We start from the raw sequence: 19464 nt of genomic DNA, 5'->3' as shown, positions 1-19464 counted from the left end.
GCTAAGCATCCTCATACAAAGACGTTTTCCCTTTTCCTGTATGAAACCATCAGAATAGAACAAGAGTTGGGCAACGGATTACGTCTTCGCGTACATTCATACAAACATACGAAATACAATAAAAAAACGTATTCCTGCACAAAACATATCACCATGAGAACAACGTTCTCTTACTCCTCGATATTTTCAAATATTATTTTGAAACTAATATATTGAAAATAATATTTGAAAATAATATTATTTTGAAATAATATTATTTTGAAACTAATATATTATTTTGAAATCTCTGCGCCCAGCGTTCCCCTCCAAAACGAATGATACTTTCATCACGACAATAACTCATTCATCCACATCCAATATTTGGATGAGGTTGCGGAGAAGCCTTGGAACTTGTCATCGCCGAGGACATGGGCTCTGAGCTCGAGGAATCGAGTTCCCCTCCGCTCGATCGATCGAATTTCTTCGGCCGTCGCTAATTTTTTGACTTCGTTAGAGTTTACACAAAAGCAGCAGATTATCCAATTTTTTTTTTTGACGCGGTTCCTGGACTAATTTTCGGAGATTTTGGTGCAGTTTTGCTCAGTATTGAAGGTTTTTTTTTGTGGCGCGGAGCTGTGGAGGGATTTGAGCAAGTGGTTGAGTGAGCCAGATAAAATCTGTTGGAATTGGAGAGGGAGATGAGAGCGCCTCATCAAGCATGCCACTGCCGCAGTCTTCACCTGTGTGTGTCGCCAAGCCGTCTCATTACGCGTCGCCGGTCAAGTTTGAGACAAAGTACGAGCCGGCGTCGACTCCTACGAGCAGCGGTAAGCCGGATAAGGACCGGCGGCACAAGAAGAAACAGCATCACTCTTCAGGGAAAAAGCGGTCTGGAACACCGTTATCGTTGAAAGAGCAGATCGTCCAGCTCATTGCCATCTTGCTTACTGCCGCGGTCGTCTACAACGTGACTCTTACAGCTATTGGTTGGTTTGAGGAAGCGCGCCGGCCGTTCTGTGATGATCAGCAAGATCCCCTGCGAGGTGCAAACCATTTTTTTCATGACTTGGTGCCTTGAACTTCTGCAGTGAATTTGAGGAATACACTCGTGTAATTGAGTTTCAGGGGTTGGCCTTCGCTATTGAATTTCTTGCATTGAACTGTGAAGCTTTAGGGTTTACGCAAAGTGGCTTAGTTTTGATTTTTCCATAGTTTATATATATATATATATAATGTAACTTGCCGTCATGCCGTTGTCAGGTGTCTAGACCTACTGCTTTGAGGTGTATTGAAGCACTTTCGATGGTGAAATTTCAGGCAATATTATTGAACCATCGTTTATTAGTCCAACTGAAACCGTGCAAAAGTATGCGCTCTAAGTTTGCGTAGGTAGGCCTTGAGTCGAAGTTTGAACAGTGGTTGGAAACAACGTATTTTCTGGCACACGAGCTGTAAACAGGCTTGCCTGGTATGAACCCAAGATCTCGCGTAGTAAATGTGATGACATGGATGTGCATTCGACATCTGGTTTTCATTGTTTCACTGACAGATGAATTCCAAGTTCTTTTACTGCATAGTATGCTAGTCGATAATGCTAATTCTAAATTGCACTAATGCTGCTTCGACACCTAGTACCATAAAACTAAAATTTTATTCAGAAAAATCTCCGTTACACCCTGAATTTGCTACCACATGTTGCATTATTAGTCGCGATTTGGACATTTGTATTTTCAAACTAAGGTGAACTTAGCAGGCATTTGTGAATGAAACGAGCCCTCTTTACTGCTGGGTGTTTTGGTAATTGGAGAAGGACTACATGGGTATGAACGCGTTATCATGCAATGTTTTTGTGAAGTTTTCTGATATTTTTAGGCTTTATGTGCAGATAATTGCAGACCTTGCCCTGAAAATGGGATCTGTCGGGGCGGAGAATTGCGCTGTATTCCAGGTTTTCGACGTCAAGGCGCTCTATGTGTTCCTGACAAACAGATTGATCGAAATGCTCAAAACCTGGTATTCGCATCCGTCTATTTTTTTAGGTTTACTGTAAATTTGGAGTTAAATTTTGAAGTTGGTATATGCATCGTGTACATATAGAGAAACTCGCTCTGCATATTTCTAGGTTTAGAGGATTCAAGTGACCGAGCACCAATGTTGATGTCTCTACGCGGATGATATGCAGGCAGATTTTGTACTCAACAAAGTTTGTAAGATCTCTGGCGATTCGCTTTGCAGAAATGAGGACATCTCATGGGTATTACCAAGTCCTTGAAATGATTGACTGCTGTTTGATCTGCTGTTGAGAAGAGCACATTGTTTTGGAGGAGCACTTTTCTGTTGATGATAACCATGTCCTTTGTGTAGTTGGATTGGGATCTTTTCCTCCTTCGTTGCCTTCTTTGGCAGAGCTTTGCTTCCTTGATTAGCTGCTTATCCTTCCAAGGTGAGCCTGGATCACGTTAGGCTGGGCTGATGCTTTTCTAATTGACAGATACCAGAACACCAGATCTGGGATGCTTCCGAGGAAGAGAAAATGGGACTAGATGCTGAGAACGTGTTGCTTGTGCACGAGAAGGCATTGCAGCTAGTGCGTGACAAACTCAACATCCGCATAGATGATTTTGGGTTTGAACTACCGCCCTTACGGCTTCAATAGCAACAGTAGCTCTGAAGTCTTTTTTCAGGAACTTATTTGTATTAGGGCTCCCATCATTGTTCATATTGTTTTCAATCTTTTTTCAGTAGTTTCCGATCATTTTTTTGCCGCATTTAGGGATTTGCGGAGTGTCAAGATTGTGCAGAAACATCTAACTCAAGGTCTTTGTCAGGACTCTTGTTCTTTCGTTGCAATTCTAAAACGTTCGAAGCTTAACAGAGTTTTTGATGGTTGATAACAGGTTGAGAGAATTTCGATGTCCGATTGCGCTGGCTTTGACGTATCAACCTATTGGATGTAGAATCCGAAAGCTTATCAAAGCCAACATATATGGCATCTTTATAGCTAGTTTCATCGTATGTGTCAAACACATTTGAATTTCATAGGCTGATGCTTAATTGGGTTGTGAGAAGTATCATTTAGTTGCTTAGAAGTAGAATATTTTGATTTTTTTATGGTTCACCCTTTGGTTGGAGTACTGGGCGATTGTTCAATTACTTCCTGTAAGTTTGTGGAGATATCTAATGCTCCGGATCATTTCAGGTAATTTTTGTTTCAGTTTACATCCTCAGATACCTGCAGTCTAGAAGACTCGTGACTCGAGCAGAAGAATTATATATGCAGGTGAAGTTCCCTTCATGCTCATCATTTTTCGTGTTTGTCGCTGGAGTCGCTGACGTCTAGCTTAAGCATATCACACGGTGGACCTTTTGTTTTTGAAAGTGACGCATACCGATAGTTAGTCTGAGGTTTGCATGTGATAATGATGGGATTAGGCTGTTAATAGAGAATTTAATAATGAACATTCCATCATAGTTCAGTCCCCGTAAGTAAATTCCCTGAACCTTTTCCTTTGGTTACTTGTGAATGAACCTGTTGAGTAGATGCACTAGTTAGTCTGAGGTTCTTGTATTTTCGGGAAAAACATGACTGATCTTCTGTTACTGAAAAATACTTTACGTTGTGTCGATGCAGGTCTGTGAGGTGCTAGAAGAAAGGTCTACGGGTTCTTCTGGAGAAACGAAATGGGTTGTGGCTTCTCGGTTAAGAGATCACCTACTACTGCCAAGCGAGAGGAAAGTGGCAACACTTTGGAAGGAGGTAGGTGTTTTTATGTTGATGGTGTAATTTTTCGCTCATATCTGCTGCGCAAAATTGAAAAAGGCAATTCATCATGCATACTTGTCTTTCTTTACTTCACGTGTTCAGGTAGAGCGGCTGGTGCAAGAAGACTCCCGAATTGATCAGTACCCGAAGCTTGTGAACGGGGATTCCCGAGTAGTGTGGGAGTGGCAAGGTAATATATCTGTAAGCGGTAAATGCTACACTTGAAATTTATTGCAAAGAGGAATTGATATGGCACTTTCTTTTGAGTGTTTGATGCGGCCCTCAAATTACTATTTCTATGGGCGAATGTATTTCTCTTTTACTAATTTCCCTTCTTTATCATGGCTCGTTTTTTAATCCAATTCAACAGGAGAAGGGACTTTGCGAACTCCAAACAAAGACAGTAAGCGATAGACAAGGTTTTGTTCTCTCATCATGCAGCCGCTACGGTTTCGAGAATTCGTATATGCGTTGCTTACGGGTTGAGGGGTTCGTAGAAATTCAGTATATTTATCAGATGATCCTTGTGTTAATCATGCATTACATTCTCGTGTCCCTTTAAATTGCCCTGTACTGTATATCATAGGTCATCCTGTAGAAAGTAGTCATATTTTTTCTTCCCTTTAAATGCATACAGCAATGTATCTTAACTCTATTTTCATACCGATACAAGGTCAGAGCAAGTAACATTTTGAGAGTTTGAAAAATTTGTCGAATTTTAAATTGCGGAAATTCCTTGGTGTTTACTGCCGCATGTTTCCATGTGAATCTGATGGATTCGAACCTCATGTCCGAGACACTAGGTTGTATTTTTCCAGTGACTTTTAATAATAATTTATTGTTGAGTTAAATAATTTATATATATGTGTTTATTATCATTTAGTTGTAACAACAAATGTCGTTGATGTTACAGAAGCATCAAAAGTAAAAATATATAATTTTTGTATACTTAATTTGAGTATCATCTCTATATACATATGTACATTTTGATATATATATATACATACGTTTTTTAAGGAATGGAATTTAGGTTATCACAAAATGTATATATGTATATATTTTTTAATTAGTTGTTCTTCTACTAAATATGTTTATAAATACAATCACAATTATTTTAATGGCAAGGTTCTAATTGTTTTTTAAAGGTCATAAATATTTTGCTTTACAAGCTTTGTTAACCATTTTTATACAACCACATGTTAATACTAATTTTTTCTTAATACATTTAATATAAAAAAGTAATAAACTTTGTATGAACTATATAACATCAATTCTTCTTTTGACGGTTAGTATTAAGAATGAACAAAAATTATTAATGTTAATTTGGATTTCTAAGCAATTACTTTGATTTCTATAGAAGACATGATACACGTGTCATTTCCATTTTAACGATTGATATCGTTACTGAATCAGATATGATAAAATAATGCAATTAAAAAAATCATTATTATTAAATTAGTAAATCGAAGTATACAAATAATTACTCTAACAATTATGTATATAAAGTTATTAGTTAAACCATAATTTTTTTAATACCAAGTAAAAAATAATCATTACTAATAATACCAATCATCATAATAGTCTTAAAAGTTTATAACACTTTTTTCTTTTTATACATGAGATTTGCAAGCCAATTTTATGCATTAAGCACAAAAAATTGATTTACATTTGCTGTTAGTATATGCCAGAATGATAGTTTCAACATGATGTCTTTGGTTTTGAATTTGTTATCTAAAACATCTACGAATTTTTCCTAACATACAAGCAAAATTAAATGTATTTATATTTTTTGAAATTAACATCATAAGTTTTAAAATTTATTAATCATGTCATGTTTTTATGAGAAAAAAATAAGTATATATATATATATATATATATATATATAATCACTAATTTATAAAAAAACAATATTGAAAGAATTGAAATTTTTTTTCTTGGAATCCTAATTTAATCATAATACACATTTCTTTATTTAGTCTGCAAAGTAATTTCTTCATGACATGTAGTACTAGCTTAATTTGATAATAGTATGTGTATGTATGTTTGTATGTGTAAATATATATATACACACATACAATGACAATGTAGTATTTTATAATACATACATACATACATACATACACATATGCAGTTTTGTTGTCAATTTCTTGGCATAAAATTTAATCATTAAATGAGCTTTTAGTATTTAGTTAGAAGATTAAGATTGATACAATTCTAAAAATCACCTTAGTTGTTAAACACAAGATAACATGGTAACTAAGTTTTACTAGCTCTATATTATTTTAATTCATTTTTAGTATCGATTCAAAACCAGATTAATACAATTAAATTTTGCATTGATTTGACAGTATGATATTATCAAGAACCCACTTCTCAATTCTAATGAAATAAATCTTTCCACAATCACATACATTCTGACATTCTTCATTCCTCATAAATTTTTGGCTTTACATGGACAAAATTTTGAATCTTTTCTTAAAATTTAGTGCCGAATTTATTACTAGATCCACCATCTTGTCCAATTCCTATTGTATTCGCACTTTTAAAAATTACAACTGTTTTTCTTTCATCAGCTTTTCAAGGTGATGAAAAAAAACAACTATTCAACATGCATTGCATAACCTGGATTTTGAGGGTCTGCTTTCAGCTAAAACAATCTTCACATAATCTAGCTCACCAATCCAATCTCTTAGAAATCTCTAGGATTGAATCCATCGACATAACAACGGGCAGCACTCTACTTGAACAATTAGTTAATTAATTTACAAGCTTACTACTTTATTGCACTACAAATTGATTCACAACATTAAGCAAAACATGGGAACCCAACTGTGGTGGTGAAAGTTAGATGATTTCGTCACGTTTCAGATAACTGTTCAAGAAAAACCAAGGAAAGTTATGCGTAATATTGATTATGCCAAAGATAGAAAATATATTTAACGGCACAAAAAAGAAAAAAAGAAACAAAAACCATTCTTCTCGGTTTCTTAAATATGAAGAATGTTCACCATGTTAAGAACTTTTCTTAGGGAACAATGTCGTTCAAATAGCATCACAATTTCTATAATGAAGGAACTAGGCATAATGATTTTAGATAGTGTAATGCATTCAGCATTTCTAAGATTCAGGTAGTGGCTGTGGTTGTTCACCTCCAGTAGGTACGTGTACCTGTCAATGAACCTATTTTTATTGTGCACAGCCTTCTACAGCCCAATGGTTCTGAGTGATAATCAAAACCGACGAATAAATCTTGATCTCTGACTAATGCCATGACCCAATTCAGTTGTAATTTCCTGGCAAACTAGAACCTCAGCATGCGGGTTGTGATGTTAACAGCTTTCCGACGCCACCAAAGGAAAACTGCTGTTCCTAGCCAAGGGCAAGTTGTCACCAACGCTATATAGGTAAGGAGACAAAGCGTTCTTCTGTGTTGAGCTGCTAACCACGTATAACCTGGAAAATTTGACGCTCTCAGCTCCGACTTCTGCTCGCCATTGCCTACAGGAGTACTCTTCTCTGCAATTACACGATTTGAAGGGGAACTCAAAGTACCACTGCCGAATTTGGAATCCTTCATATTAAACCTGTGGTAACATTTGTCTGGTAACGCCCGTTTCGTTACAATTTCTCTGCGATTTATCAATGGAGACCTTAAAGCTGGACTTTTAGGAATTTCGGTAGCCTGAATTGCACAATCCCGCAAAGCTCGAAGAGTAGAATGTTTGGAGTTGACCTCAGCATCATGTTGGTCTGCTCTACAGCCGCGACTCTCACACTGGGACTGCTGCGCAACTGGAGGTAAAGCTTGCAACTACAACATTCAAAGCAGTATCAGTTTCTGGAAAAAAAAAAAACAAACCCAGGAAATGCAATTAGATTTAGTTACCTGAAGCGGTTCTCTACACTATTCTCTTGAACAGGTAGAAAACGCTCAGTCAGATTTGTAAAATTGAAGCTATTATTATGAGTGCTAACAGAGCACATGAAAATTTAGTAAAAACTGACCTGTTTTTGTAGTTGTAACAAGGCTGAATGTAACGACGAGATTTCAGTATTGTCTTTAAAGGAAAGGGTGACTGATGTCTGCTGCAAAGATCCGTCTTCGTCTCCGAAATCCCTAGAAATGTAAACATCGTCTGGCAATTTATTGTCCGCACTACCTTTCCTCTCCACTATGATATCACTCTCGTTGAAGTTGCCCTCCTGGCCTGTGTTCCAAAATTATGTTAAATTAGAGCTAGAATTTGTCATAATTTATCGCAATCAAAAAGAAATTCAAACTTGTCTTTAATCCTGAGTTTGCTGGTAAGACTGGTTCTTGTCCGCATTAATGATTCAAGGTAACGATAATGTGAGATACTACGCCATTAACTCTTGGCATGATATACCTAGATTCGCTAAGTTTGGTGGTTTCAGGTCTTCGGCTGCCACAAGGCCGCTACTTGAAACATTTACGTACGGGCCATTGCAAACATTTAAGTCAAACTTTTTTTCATCCTCGGAAACCTACAAACCAGCATATTCCGTTAAAATCATACAAATCACCACCGTATTTTAGCTTCAATTCCTTTACAAAACTTGAAACGGAATCAGGAAAACCTGCGATGTACCAACAAAGACTATTATGATTGTTCAAGTCACGTAAGTATCTAAGGAAAGTTACATTTTCATCTAATCCAGCTCAGAACAGTTCAGGTCTACCTTCTGTGGTGTGTGCATTAGATTACTCGGTATCATGATGGTCATGAATTCTATCAAGGCACGAGTCCACCTGCACAGGATTAAAAACAAAAACAAAGACAAAGACACAAAAAAATAAAGATAAAAAAAATAAAAAAATAAAAAACTTTGAGCAGCCAATTCCGAAGAAGAGCACGTCTATTGGTGAAAGATATGCAACTCCAAAGCCTTTAACAGACTCAGAATGATGATAGTAAAACATATGACAGCCACCCAATTTGTGAAGGATCACAGAGGTATTTTTGAAATTAAAAGGCCGTTAACAGAGAAAGGAGGATACCAAATTGTCCGGCCTGTGAAACCTTCGAAGTATGCAAGATGACCTCCATGTTTGGTAACTACCATAGCGACATTTGGATTTTCACTGCGCATCAAGGGAAATGCAACTTCGTTCACAGAGAACTACGGATTCGGGCTAAAATACGTGAATCTTTTAACGATGGAATCCGGTAGGTATTGCACTTACAGAATCTCATCCCAAGGTATAGCTTCGGAACTACAGACTGGGTCGTCCAAGGCGCTGAAGCAGAGCAAAGGTACTCTAACCTTCATCAAGAAGTCAGCACTACTGCAACGCCTATAGTATGTGTCTACAGTCTGTAACATAATTCCCAGTAACATAAGTGAGGGAGGGCAAAAGACAACCAGGGGAACGCAACCAACAAACGGAAGGACTAAAAAGGATTCAATCAAAGGACGAATTACAACACTTGATATTGCATTCTAGAAAACGACATCTAATCCTAAAATCACAACCTTCACTTTATACCTCATCTTGTTATACTACAAATAGTTCAAAAGTTCCAATTTCACGATGGTATCCGCATGCTATTTAATACATGAAGTATCTACCGAATAGTTTTGATAAAGAAGATACCAACTTACAAGATCATTCAATCACAATGACTAGTAAGAGGTTGGCATGTTCTAATGAGCACCCAGGAAGGAATGAAGAATTGGCAACCCAAAAAGTTCAGCAGTATTTTATACCATTCTGCATGTTTTCGAAAATATGAAGCTCCTAGTACCCAAAATAGTAATACTGGGTCGCTTTGTAATATGACTATGTTGATCAGCCCATAAAGATCCTATTACAGTTGATGGTCAATGGAAGGCTACCAGAACAGGATGACAGAGAAAACCTTAAACTGTGGTCAACTAATTAATTGCTTTCTAATTGGGTCGAAGATGAGACCATACCTCATACTTGCCGATATGCCGCGTACAATGATGATCAAAATCCCGAACCGTCTTGCTCTGAATTACGACGATGTGAATAACTAAATGATAAAACATAGTGATTTACTTAGAAAGTCTAGAACTTGTATACACTGGCTAAATCCATAGTCATGAAACATTCAAGATAGATGAAAAAGAGAAGGATGGCACCAGAGATATCAACACCACTATATAAATTTAAGATAGTGCATAGTATTCAGGTTGTGAACTCAAATGCTGAATTGAACTACAAATTCCGAAATCATTCTTATTCTGTACCTTGTTAATGTAGCTCCAGTCTGCAATACGGGCCAGAACGCTTTGGTGTCTTTTGTTCAAAGACGTCAAAAAACACAAGAAAGAAAACAAATACGGTTAGGATGAAGTTGAGCAAATCGGCACTTGGAGTGCAAATATTTGCAAAAATGCGTGACTACGATAAGCTAAGCTGTATGCCATCATTCAACTTTATGAAACTTGAGAACATTTCATACATTGCATTTCATCTGCTAACGCTCACAATTGCCTTCTAGTTTTTCAAAAAGCACACTCAATAATCTAGAAAACAACCATAGTTTCTTCACAGCTTTGGGTGACATACATGATTAAATGGCAAATAACGGTAAATACAAAATTAACATATCCAGAAGTTAGCTAGATCGGCACGAAAACTTTACGCAGATCAATGCGGCCCAAGATCAGACGTTAAGATACTTACATCTTGGCATATTCTACTAAACCAATAGCCAGGACTCTGTTGTATAGTCTTTGCATTCTGTTTCTACTTATAAACCTGTCCGCCACCTGCAAAACGGAGAGAGTTTATTTTGAAGCTGTTTAACAAGACATGCATGTATCCCTTCAACATGTAGCATATGATTCCTTAGCAGGTCGATTGGGTCAAACCTACCAGAAGATCCCATGGACTGCATACAGCTGCTGCAGCACCAACAGGTGTAGAATCACCTTCTTCTCCCAAGTACTTCACCTACGAACAACATATTTGTTCAAGATTAAAAACTCAGAAAATACCAGAAGGACTAAACTATCTATTGGTTCTTCATCCTATTGCACCACAAGCATTTGCACCAGATTATCAAGCCAAATTATGTTGTTCGAATCAAGAAACTGCTAGAAAATCGGAGAAGGTGAACCTATATTCTTTTGGTCGAAAGACGATCACATGAACTGTACGTGCTCATCAGCTAATTATCAAGGTTGTTAATAGATGTGTCATTGCAAAACAACCTCAATACAGAAAAAGAATGGAAAGGCAGATAAAGTTACCAGTATGTTAGCACCGATGCTTGTACCAATAGTAAATATAGGTGCTTTTGGATACTTTCCATGAACATAATTTACTATTCTCCGCAGATCCTCAGTCCATCCGGCATTGTAGAATATATCTGACTGAACAACACATAGCAAGACCGATAAATAAGTCACGGACTAAAAATATCTCTGAGCTCTATTAATACATTAAGAACCTGTAAAATTATCCGTTTTCACTTAGCTTGCCTATCAACAGATGAGGTCCTAGCACCCGAGGATTTTGTACCAATTTAATATGCACAAACATGTAAAAAAAAAATAGATAGCTCGACAATTGCTCAATAAGAGTACATCTGATTTATGAAAATGATTATTGTGTTCAATCCCAGTAAACCGCAGGAGTAAAGTGATTGACATAACAGCAAACCCAATATGAGGAAGGGCACCAAGTGCAACAGCAAGAGTGCTTTGGATCTCATTACATCAGCACACGCAATTCGTCGACATACCTTGATAAAGAGTAGAGCGCTAAAACATAGGAATTTTCGGTAAAATCTTATGAGATAAAGGAAAACTTACAGTCATAGATAAGCCCCCAAGACCACGGTGATTTGTGACCAACGTCCTCCATCCCATCATAGCTGAATTATATGCTATATGCTTTATATACTGCAAAACCCCATTCCTCTCCCTTAGAGATTTTGGCTACTGCGAAGTGGTACTACGTTGTTGACGTCCACGAAGGCGAGTCTCTCAATGCTTGAGATAAGCTGTAGGGTGCCTAGAAAGATCGACCATGAAAGGTTGTACACTTCGCATTTAATCTGCATGTATTGAGTGAGACCAGAGAAAAGTGTGATCCTATCGCTTATTTATCGCAGTGCATGCAGACTATTGACTCACCGGCGATTCAGAGTCACTTGTCAAGCCAGGGATAATTATTACAATTGGAGATTCATCAATCTCCACATTCTCCTGATTGATGTCGACGTAACCCTTATCGTCATCTGCGATCAAACAAATTTCCAAAATTAATATAATAGCGAAATACATGGAGCAAGCTTGCACTCTTGTACAGGCTTCGATCAGGTAATAGAAAAGTGTATGGATTAGGCAGCAATACTTACTGAGGGGATGTTTAACCCAGTCCAGAGCAATCGTCCCTTTATCAGGGGTCACATAGATCTGTCTGCCACGTCAAAGACAAGCGATGAAACTTCAAACAAATGCAAAGAGACGTTAACTCTGAACTAGAAAACGACTATGCCGAGCGCTAATATGTGAACTGTTTGATAATTATGAATAAAACTACATCCGATATCGATGTGTGCTCGATATGCGGCAAATCAGAACGCTTAAGACAGGCAGTTTTAGTTGGATTCACTTTAATTAGACATAAAATAAAATTTGCAGAACGACATGATCTATGTACTCACCGGTGGTACTTGACAGGAGGCGGATTGCCGTTGAAATGAAGAAACATGGTTTGAAGATGTGGGCTGCTTAGCCATGGGGTGGCAAAATACCTATGCATTTTTTCAGAAAAATCGGTACAAGCAAGTGTTTAAAAGGCTAGAACTGCGAAGAAATGAAATGTTGCACAGCTAACTCAATTCATGGCTTGATCACTAGAATAGCCGCTAGAAGTACAAACCAGAAACCGCCAAATGATACAAACATCGATTGAGATTCCGCAACATTGACGCGTCGTGCTGGATAAACCAGTGTGCTTACAGCAACTACAAAAAGAACTAAAACTACACTGTACCTCTGCTTCAATATTTTGCACGTCGCCAAAACTTCTGACGTTAGATAAGATGCTGAGCTGAAATGAAGCCGAGGAACTTCGCCTCTGAAGCCATGTAAAAGATCATCCACGAAATGGAAATCTAGAATATAATACAGCCAAATTGAGGCCAAAAGCAACGCAAGAATCAGGTATTCCCAGAGTGGCACTAACAAAGCAGTTTCCACCAACGTAACAAAACCTAAATTCGGCCATTCTACTATATTCCACTCCCAGGTATACATCATGCTGAGCTTCCACTTATTAACATCAGTCGCTACTGACTAGCTGCACAATCACGTATACATTTATCGTGGTCAGTTTCTTACAAATGCTCAATTATGTAGAAAATGAATAGATCATCAGTCCTTGCAATATCAAATTGAGTCGTGAAAAATGTACCGTGTTTCCAGTTTTCAGCTAGATTGAACATTCATAACTATCAAGCCAATAAGAATTGTACCAGAATGCAATCCTCTAACCAAATGATCAAGGTAATACCACGTCCAGAATTGCGGAAAAGCATGGACCAATTCGCAACAGACATGAAAGAGAGCTAACTCGATGCATAATTTCAATAATCACAGCATCCCACAGAACGAATGTAAATTTTCACGAACTGATGCCGCGAATTTATATGCGCGGCTCGTCCCGATCACGCAATACGCATACCACAAAAAAAGAATGACTTCTTCGCTGAAGCCAATCACGAGATCGATACAATTACAATCCCGTCAATGCTTCGAATTCTACACTTATTACACAACCACGAAGACTACCAGTAGTGAATGCCTTCCCAGGTTGCTTCAAAAAGCAGAAAACAAATTCTGCACCCCTAGATAAAACAACACAAAACATAATCGCGAGATCTGTTCCAGCTAAACAGAACTAGCAACGGTTCCATTTCACGCACCAGAATTCTACATATTGAAATTGACATAATCGCGTTGCAAACGTCGTCCGTTTTTGCACAAACCTTAACAAGTTACGTCATTAGAGTGCACAACAAGCGCCAAAACGTTACCGAAACTCGACGGCAACGTTCAAAACCCTCACTAGTCCCATGGACGCAATTCCCACGCACTAATTGCTTCAGAGCCGTCCCCGTCCGTCTGCGGTAGACCATAGATCAGGGAGGACCGAGGCACAATCTGCCGGGCGAAGCAATGCCGCGTTTCCTACCAGCGAAACCCGATCCGATCCGGCCAGCTGGGCGCTCATCCTCCTTCGATTCCAACAATGTTAAGACAGCGAACACATCGACGCTGTAAAAGTGACTCACTGTTTTTTTTTCCTTTACCTTGAGTCCACAGAGGCGGCAGCTTCCACCGAACAAATGGATTGAGTATGTCGGTTACATGGCGAAAAGTGTCGTCAATCGCTCATAAGCGCCGCAGAGGTAGCATCGCAGAATCGGGAGCAACGAAAAGGTGTAGGGTTGCCCCAGTGGCGGGAAAAATTGCATCCGGTTAGTAAAAAAAAAATACCATTTCTGCAGTCAACTTGGCAACATCGCGTTGCGATATTTCCTGAGGAACAGGGACAGCTTTCAATCTGGCACGGGGGACATCCTGTTAGTTGGTCGCTCAATGTGGAGGATGCAGATGTCATAATCGGTACCTGTTCTTCTGCGGAATCGCGCAGGTCCGAGAAGCAAGCCACCGCCGAAGAATCAGCCTTTGACATGGATGACCTTGGAACCTTTCTCCTCCGTGAAGATTATTCAACGACACACCGCCCTGACAACGTCGCTTGCACCATCCGTGCTTCGATAGATGATCCCCAACCAACCGCGATAACGGAGAGCGTGCTGTGTAGAATGAGTATGTGTTGTAAAGGTTCTTATGCAAAGACATGTTTGGAGATGAGTATGGAATTAAGTTGGTGAATATGCGTTTTGCTTCACATACACGAGTAACAAATCCAATCAACCGTAGCCAGAACAGAGATTTTGTAAGCATGAAAGGTACAAGACGCTTGGGTTCTCTTTAGCGAAAAAAAGGGTGATTGAACTAGAGACTCTCTTTGGTTACACCCAGCTTCGAAAAACGTGTTTTAGAAGCTGTTCGAACCTTGGGAAAGTCACCGGTTTCATCCTTGCAGCAAGATACAACCATAGACTCCATGTGGAGAGCGGGAAAAAGATCTTCGTCTAAATCAGCAACATCTAACTGCAGCAAACATTTCATAACTAAAAATATATACTTGCTAGGTCCTCAGGTGGTGCTCACACTCTTCAATAAATTGTAATGTACACTAAGATAAACTTGACTATACTTCCAGACCTGTCTCTAGTTTTTTTCTCTTACGGATTTCGACCTAGCGATCATTTCCTCGTCAGATAGTCATGGGCTGCTCTTGAGTCATTATGGCAGAGCATTAGTGCCATGGTTGCGTCCTTTTGACTGTGACCCTGAGCCATCAACTCGAAAATTCTTTCTGCGCGAACTGGCATATCGTTCTGCATTCCAACCAGGCCGAAGGTAACCATATAGCTCATTCATCTGCACATGTAGTTCACACATTACAATTCGTAACACATTTGCAACTAACCTATCTATCTTAAATTCTTCCAAATGTGTACCTAACCGATTCTATTCTAGATGTACATTGCCCAACACACATTGGACTAAAACGACCTTTCAAAAGATGAGCAGGGAACTCCAAAAACTCCACCGTACTTGGAACAACAAGAAATCAAACCAGAAGAAGGCATAAACATTGCCACTAACTAGTCGCAAATTGTACAGTGCACACTCATCGACAAAATAGCCAACTAGGAGGCAGTAAGGAGCGAGACCAGATGCAGGTGACCGTTTGCAGTAGATCTTGAAGATTAGAATTGCAGAATTTGTTCTGCAAATTTTCAAAGACAGGTAGTTGCGCCGACTAATCAAGATATGACTGTACCATTCGCACCATTTCAAAATGGCATAACTTGACACGCATGCGTAAAGAATCATGCAATTCATTTGATAAATGATAGCACATGATCGACTCAGTGAAGACAAACGCTAGTAAAAGTAGCTAAAGCAACTCACCTCTTGAGGCCTGTTAGTGGGTTCATTAACAGGCTCCGATGCTCTGTTGTTGTTCATTCTTGAAGCCATCTCTGAAGAAATTCCTGAAAAGAAAGGTGACACTCTCCATGCCATTCGCCTGAAGGCGCCTGACGAAAACTGCACACGCCTATGTCATGTGAATTTCTGGGCACAATAATAGACACACAAATGAGCAGAATGCGAACTAACAAAAGCCTAGTATCACAAAATATCCACTCTTTCTTGAGCAGCAGACATCGATAAAATTTCAGTGAATAGTTTCCAGAGACTTTACTCCGACCCATAAGAAGGAAAAGAATTCATACCCCTATTTCCTGTATTCCGCCCAGATCACATCTATAGATAAACCCAGCAATTATTCCGCAAATTCCAGGTATCATGGAGTGCATCCTTGACCACAGTAAAAGCTGCAAGTACAAGGACACTTGTTAACTGAAATAATTTAACCAATATCAACGGATAAATCAAAAAGCATCTCAAAAAATGATAACAAGCATTGATAAACCAAATATATCCACGAACTAGGTGCTAAAAATTTTCAAAAAGAAAACACTCAAGTTGCGTTTGCTGAAATGCCCTGCAGCCATGAGAAAAAAAAAAAAAAAAAAAAAAAAAAAAAAAAATCAACTCTTAAGTTGCCTAAATAATCATATAACCTCACAATCTTTACAACACTCTAGGAGGTAAACTCTTCTGCTGTATGAACATTATAATTTAGAATCCAACGATTGGTACGACCATTTCGCTTTTATGCTTCTGCTTTTGAGTCCAACGATTGAGACGGAGGCAAAAGGTAAACTACTAACCTGAAGACCGATCAAATAAACGAAGGACTTCTCAGATACTTTGATCCCAAGGAGCTTAAAACGTATTGAAACAGGAACGTCAAAGAAAAATAACACAAAAGACGAAAATATCAAGCCTGTAGGACCAGAATTTAATCTGATGCTTGAGATGAATGATGAATCTGCTTCCACCCACAAACAAATGGTGTCAAATAAAGATTCTTATCCATCTACGTACAAAGGAAGGAATTCCAAAACTCAGTGACACAATGCAGTATGGGCAATGCATTACGCTGCTAGTGAAGAAAACTACTAACAATGACCTGATAGCTTACCGTCACTAAACCAACTCAGTGAGGCTGGAAATAATCTCCAGTCGCCGCCTTTCCCAGAAACCCGGGGACCATCCTCAACACGAGGAGGACCGTAGCCAAAATAACCGTCTCGAAACATGCCTGGTGCCCAAGAACCATTGGCGTAACTTTAATCTACATAACTTTCGCTGAATAAATGGTGTTCTACCAAGAATGATACATGAATAAAACAGAATAGAAATAGATCGCCGGACACAATACCTTTTAAGGTAAATAAAAAAACGAGCTCCAAGAATGTCGATACACTTGTTGTAAAAAACACGAAGAACTGCCAAAAGAAGGTTTATAAAGGATGAGTGCGTCTCAAAGACCTACTCTGAAATGTAATCCATGCACAAATACAAATCATTCCGCTTCTGGATAATCAGTTCAAGGAAGACGATCAATGTATTTGAAAATATCGTTCAATCGCAAACAAATGGTGCTCAAGATATCTAAGAATAGTCATCCTACTACTAACATACTCTCGCCTCTATCTTATTTTTAGGACAAACGGCTTACACTAGAACTTGCATGAACACAACTTAGCATTAATAGCCTTAAAAGAGCAGAAGGCAAGGGGGACAAACCAAGTATTTAATCGACCCAGCTTGTCTCTCGAAAACTCGGAAGAAGTATAGAAGATAAAGCCCAAATAAAAGCTCTGGTAACGATGTGAATACCAGAGGTGATACTACTAACCGCCATAATTCCAGTCGCTGCGCGATTTTCTTGTGCAAACACGATGATTGAGAAAATGAAACTGTCAGCGGAGAAAAAACTCTTGCAGTGTGAATAAAAGAATAGGAGAACCAATTTCTAATATTCAGAACCTAGAACATTTCACAGTAAGATGAACTTCGTACGAGATCCACGATTTTTCTTAGAGAAACGTACCTGATATGAAAGATTATAAGCCTTTGCATCTCCTCGAGCTGCTAATACCAAGGATACTAATCCACAAGTCACCACGATTCCCTTGGTCACAATAGCGTTTTCTGCACATCATGACACAAAGGTCTTCCAAATTACAACCTGGGTAGCGTCATAAAGCTATACCGCCCTAAGAGAAGGGTTACCCGACCCAGAAAAGTCATACCCTTAGTCTTAAAAACGAAACCAAGAGAAATATATATTCATTAATGTCCGGCACTGGTTCCCATAATTGTGTCGAGGAAGTGCTTGCTAATAGAACAATAAAACAAGCCATTGGAATGTTGATTAACGTAGTATCTACATCACGGTGACCTAGAATCTATAAAGAAAATCCCTTAAAAAAATCATCCTTAATCCTGTGATTATGGACTCCTGTTTGGAGATAGAAATTGGATGCACCTAAACTGTCCGACCTATACCGTCCCTAAACACAGATGCATCTGTAAAAAAACGAATATAATAAGTGACCATGATGCGTCCAAATGAGGAAAAGAACAACGGTCCTGCAAGGAGTGAGCTTACTAAGCCGTAGTAGGTGCACGACATTCTATAAGGCTGCACTAGATAGGAATACGACGAACAAGAGCCACAATCTCTAGAAAACGGCCTCTAAAACTTCAAATCCAGTATGTATCAACCTAAGGAGAACCTAGAAAGTGGCCACATATCCAGGGCAGTGAATTAGCATAGCCAATCCAAGCAAGCACTGTCCACAGACGACTCAACGCAACCCCACGCAGAGAGCTCCGTCGCTCGTTTCTTACTGAATCCAGAGACTCCTGCGTTCATGGTGCGCGCCGTGTACCGTAGCGGCCAAACTCCACCATATATCCCCAGTTCTTCTGGCGGGTCTTGTACACCCCCAAGACTCTATCCTCCTCACAGACGGTGGCAACAAGAACACCGCAAAACACAACTCTAAAACCAATCTTCCTCGTCCCAGCACGAAACTCTACCAGAAAAGAAAAAAAAGAAAAAAAAAAAGAAAAAAAAAAACACACGCTCACACACGTACACCCGCAAGGACAAGACAATAACCACCGGAATCTGTGAAAAGGGATCAATCGGCAATGGAAGATGAAATGGGACTAATTTGGAGCGATTGCGACACTGCCTCACAGAAACGTCGAAGTCGAGCAAAGACCCAAACCAACGCAAAAGGAAAAGGACCAAAACGACTGGATGAATAAGACAACGTAATTTTGTCATCCATCACACAAATTTCCGTCGCTGGCACCATGATCCGAGCCAATAGTTGCTGAAGTCCCACTTGATCTGCCACAACGTGGCTCAATTTCATTGGTGCCGACAAAGTCGGGATGAACATCGCTGGGGGAGCTGGCCCAATCCGATGAGGTGGCTTTCCAGCGTCCCTTCAACGACCCATGTTCTCGTGACCCTCCCCCCATACCCGTGCTTTCCTGTCCTCCGATAGCTTTAAACGACCCTCCGCCCGAACCTCCTCCTGAACCTTGGACCGACCCTCCGACCTCTTGGCTCTTTCCCTAAGTCAGGATGGATGTGGTTTGTGAATGAATAACTGCCCCTCCCTGTCCATTCGTATCCATCC

At 39.2% G+C, this 19464-nt stretch overlaps 3 protein-coding genes across 18 annotated transcripts; 1 reads left to right on the top strand and 2 right to left on the bottom strand.

Annotated features, from left to right (window-relative positions):
• The first annotated feature begins 404 nt into the window (after nucleotides 1-404).
• Nucleotides 405-4449, top strand: LOC112277675 (uncharacterized). The gene is made up of 9 exons (XM_073531777.2): nucleotides 405-1022; nucleotides 1865-1992; nucleotides 2162-2233; nucleotides 2471-2604; nucleotides 2877-2991; nucleotides 3179-3259; nucleotides 3611-3740; nucleotides 3849-3932; nucleotides 4113-4449. Exons 1-9 carry the CDS (start codon nucleotides 698-700, stop codon nucleotides 4154-4156), a joined length of 1113 nt encoding a protein of 370 aa, XP_073387878.1. The 5' UTR covers nucleotides 405-697; the 3' UTR covers nucleotides 4157-4449.
• A 2253-nt stretch (nucleotides 4450-6702) lies between these two features.
• On the bottom strand, nucleotides 6703-14197 carry LOC112277677 (uncharacterized). 4 transcript variants are annotated; one of them, XM_024510278.3, is made up of 17 exons: nucleotides 14059-14197; nucleotides 12741-13046; nucleotides 12409-12498; nucleotides 12100-12161; nucleotides 11876-11979; nucleotides 11552-11641; nucleotides 10988-11110; nucleotides 10611-10688; nucleotides 10419-10504; nucleotides 9980-10028; nucleotides 9683-9739; nucleotides 8949-9079; nucleotides 8763-8846; nucleotides 8444-8513; nucleotides 8131-8248; nucleotides 7748-7950; nucleotides 6703-7553 (listed from the first exon to the last, which is right to left on the bottom strand). In XM_024510278.3, the coding sequence occupies exons 2-17, from the start codon at nucleotides 13004-13006 to the stop codon at nucleotides 7044-7046; spliced, it is 2121 nt and encodes a 706-aa protein (XP_024366046.1). In that variant the 5' UTR covers nucleotides 13007-13046; nucleotides 14059-14197; the 3' UTR covers nucleotides 6703-7043. The 4 variants fall into 4 exon arrangements, with proteins under 4 accessions (XP_024366046.1, XP_024366045.1, XP_024366043.1 ...); XM_024510277.3 differs by lacking the exon at nucleotides 14059-14197 and adding an exon at nucleotides 13783-13902; XM_024510275.3 differs by lacking the exon at nucleotides 14059-14197 and adding an exon at nucleotides 13672-13898.
• Nucleotides 14198-14707: 510 nt separating this feature from the next.
• LOC112277678 (rhomboid-like protein 20) lies at nucleotides 14708-19020 on the bottom strand. Of its 13 annotated transcripts, none has more exons than XR_016501233.1 (10): nucleotides 18659-19014; nucleotides 17856-17956; nucleotides 17549-17689; nucleotides 17181-17247; nucleotides 16941-17060; nucleotides 16627-16787; nucleotides 16126-16227; nucleotides 15800-15947; nucleotides 15559-15614; nucleotides 14708-15262 (listed from the first exon to the last, which is right to left on the bottom strand). XR_016501233.1 is itself a non-coding variant. In XM_024510284.3 (10 exons), coding segments are annotated over exons 1-10 (912 nt in total). In that variant the 5' UTR covers nucleotides 18684-19020; the 3' UTR covers nucleotides 14708-15218. The 13 variants fall into 13 exon arrangements, 11 of the variants coding, with proteins under 11 accessions (XP_024366052.1, XP_024366051.1, XP_090104255.1 ...); XR_002968457.3 differs by having other exon boundaries at nucleotides 14708-15219; XM_024510284.3 differs by having other exon boundaries at nucleotides 14708-15219; nucleotides 15800-15937; nucleotides 18659-19020.
• Nucleotides 19021-19464: the final 444 nt, after the last annotated feature.

The sequence above is a fragment of the Physcomitrium patens genome, chromosome 26 (genome assembly GCF_059467195.1).
Source record: "Physcomitrium patens ecotype Gransden chromosome 26, ASM5946719v1, whole genome shotgun sequence".
Lineage (NCBI taxonomy): Eukaryota > Viridiplantae > Streptophyta > Bryopsida > Funariales > Funariaceae > Physcomitrium > Physcomitrium patens.
Note: the sequence above shows the minus strand (reverse complement) of the source record. Positions and strands in the feature narration are given on the sequence as shown.

Excerpts from the sequence above, each read along its gene's own strand:
- LOC112277677 (XM_024510278.3), bottom strand. The coding sequence starts at position 13,006 with ATGATGTATACCTGGGAGTGGAATATAGTAGAATGGCCGAATTTAGGT. Across the intron at positions 12,499-12,740 it reads TGCAAAATATTGAAGCAGAG|GTATTTTGCCACCCCATGGC; the intron begins GTACAGTGTAGT and ends AAAAATGCATAG. Across the intron at positions 9,080-9,682 it reads GGCATATCGGCAAGTATGAG|ACTGTAGACACATACTATAG; the intron begins GTATGGTCTCAT and ends ATTATGTTACAG.
- LOC112277675 (XM_073531777.2), top strand. The coding sequence starts at position 698 with ATGCCACTGCCGCAGTCTTCACCTGTGTGTGTCGCCAAGCCGTCTCAT. Across the intron at positions 1,993-2,161 it reads ATCGAAATGCTCAAAACCTG|GCAGATTTTGTACTCAACAA; the intron begins GTATTCGCATCC and ends GATGATATGCAG. Across the intron at positions 3,260-3,610 it reads CAGAAGAATTATATATGCAG|GTCTGTGAGGTGCTAGAAGA; the intron begins GTGAAGTTCCCT and ends GTGTCGATGCAG.
- LOC112277678 (XM_024510279.3), bottom strand. The coding sequence starts at position 18,683 with ATGAACGCAGGAGTCTCTGGATTCA. Across the intron at positions 16,788-16,940 it reads ACTGAGTTGGTTTAGTGACG|ATTCATCATTCATCTCAAGC; the intron begins GTAAGCTATCAG and ends GGGTGGAAGCAG. Across the intron at positions 15,263-15,799 it reads CCACTAACAGGCCTCAAGAG|ATGAATGAGCTATATGGTTA; the intron begins GTGAGTTGCTTT and ends CTACATGTGCAG.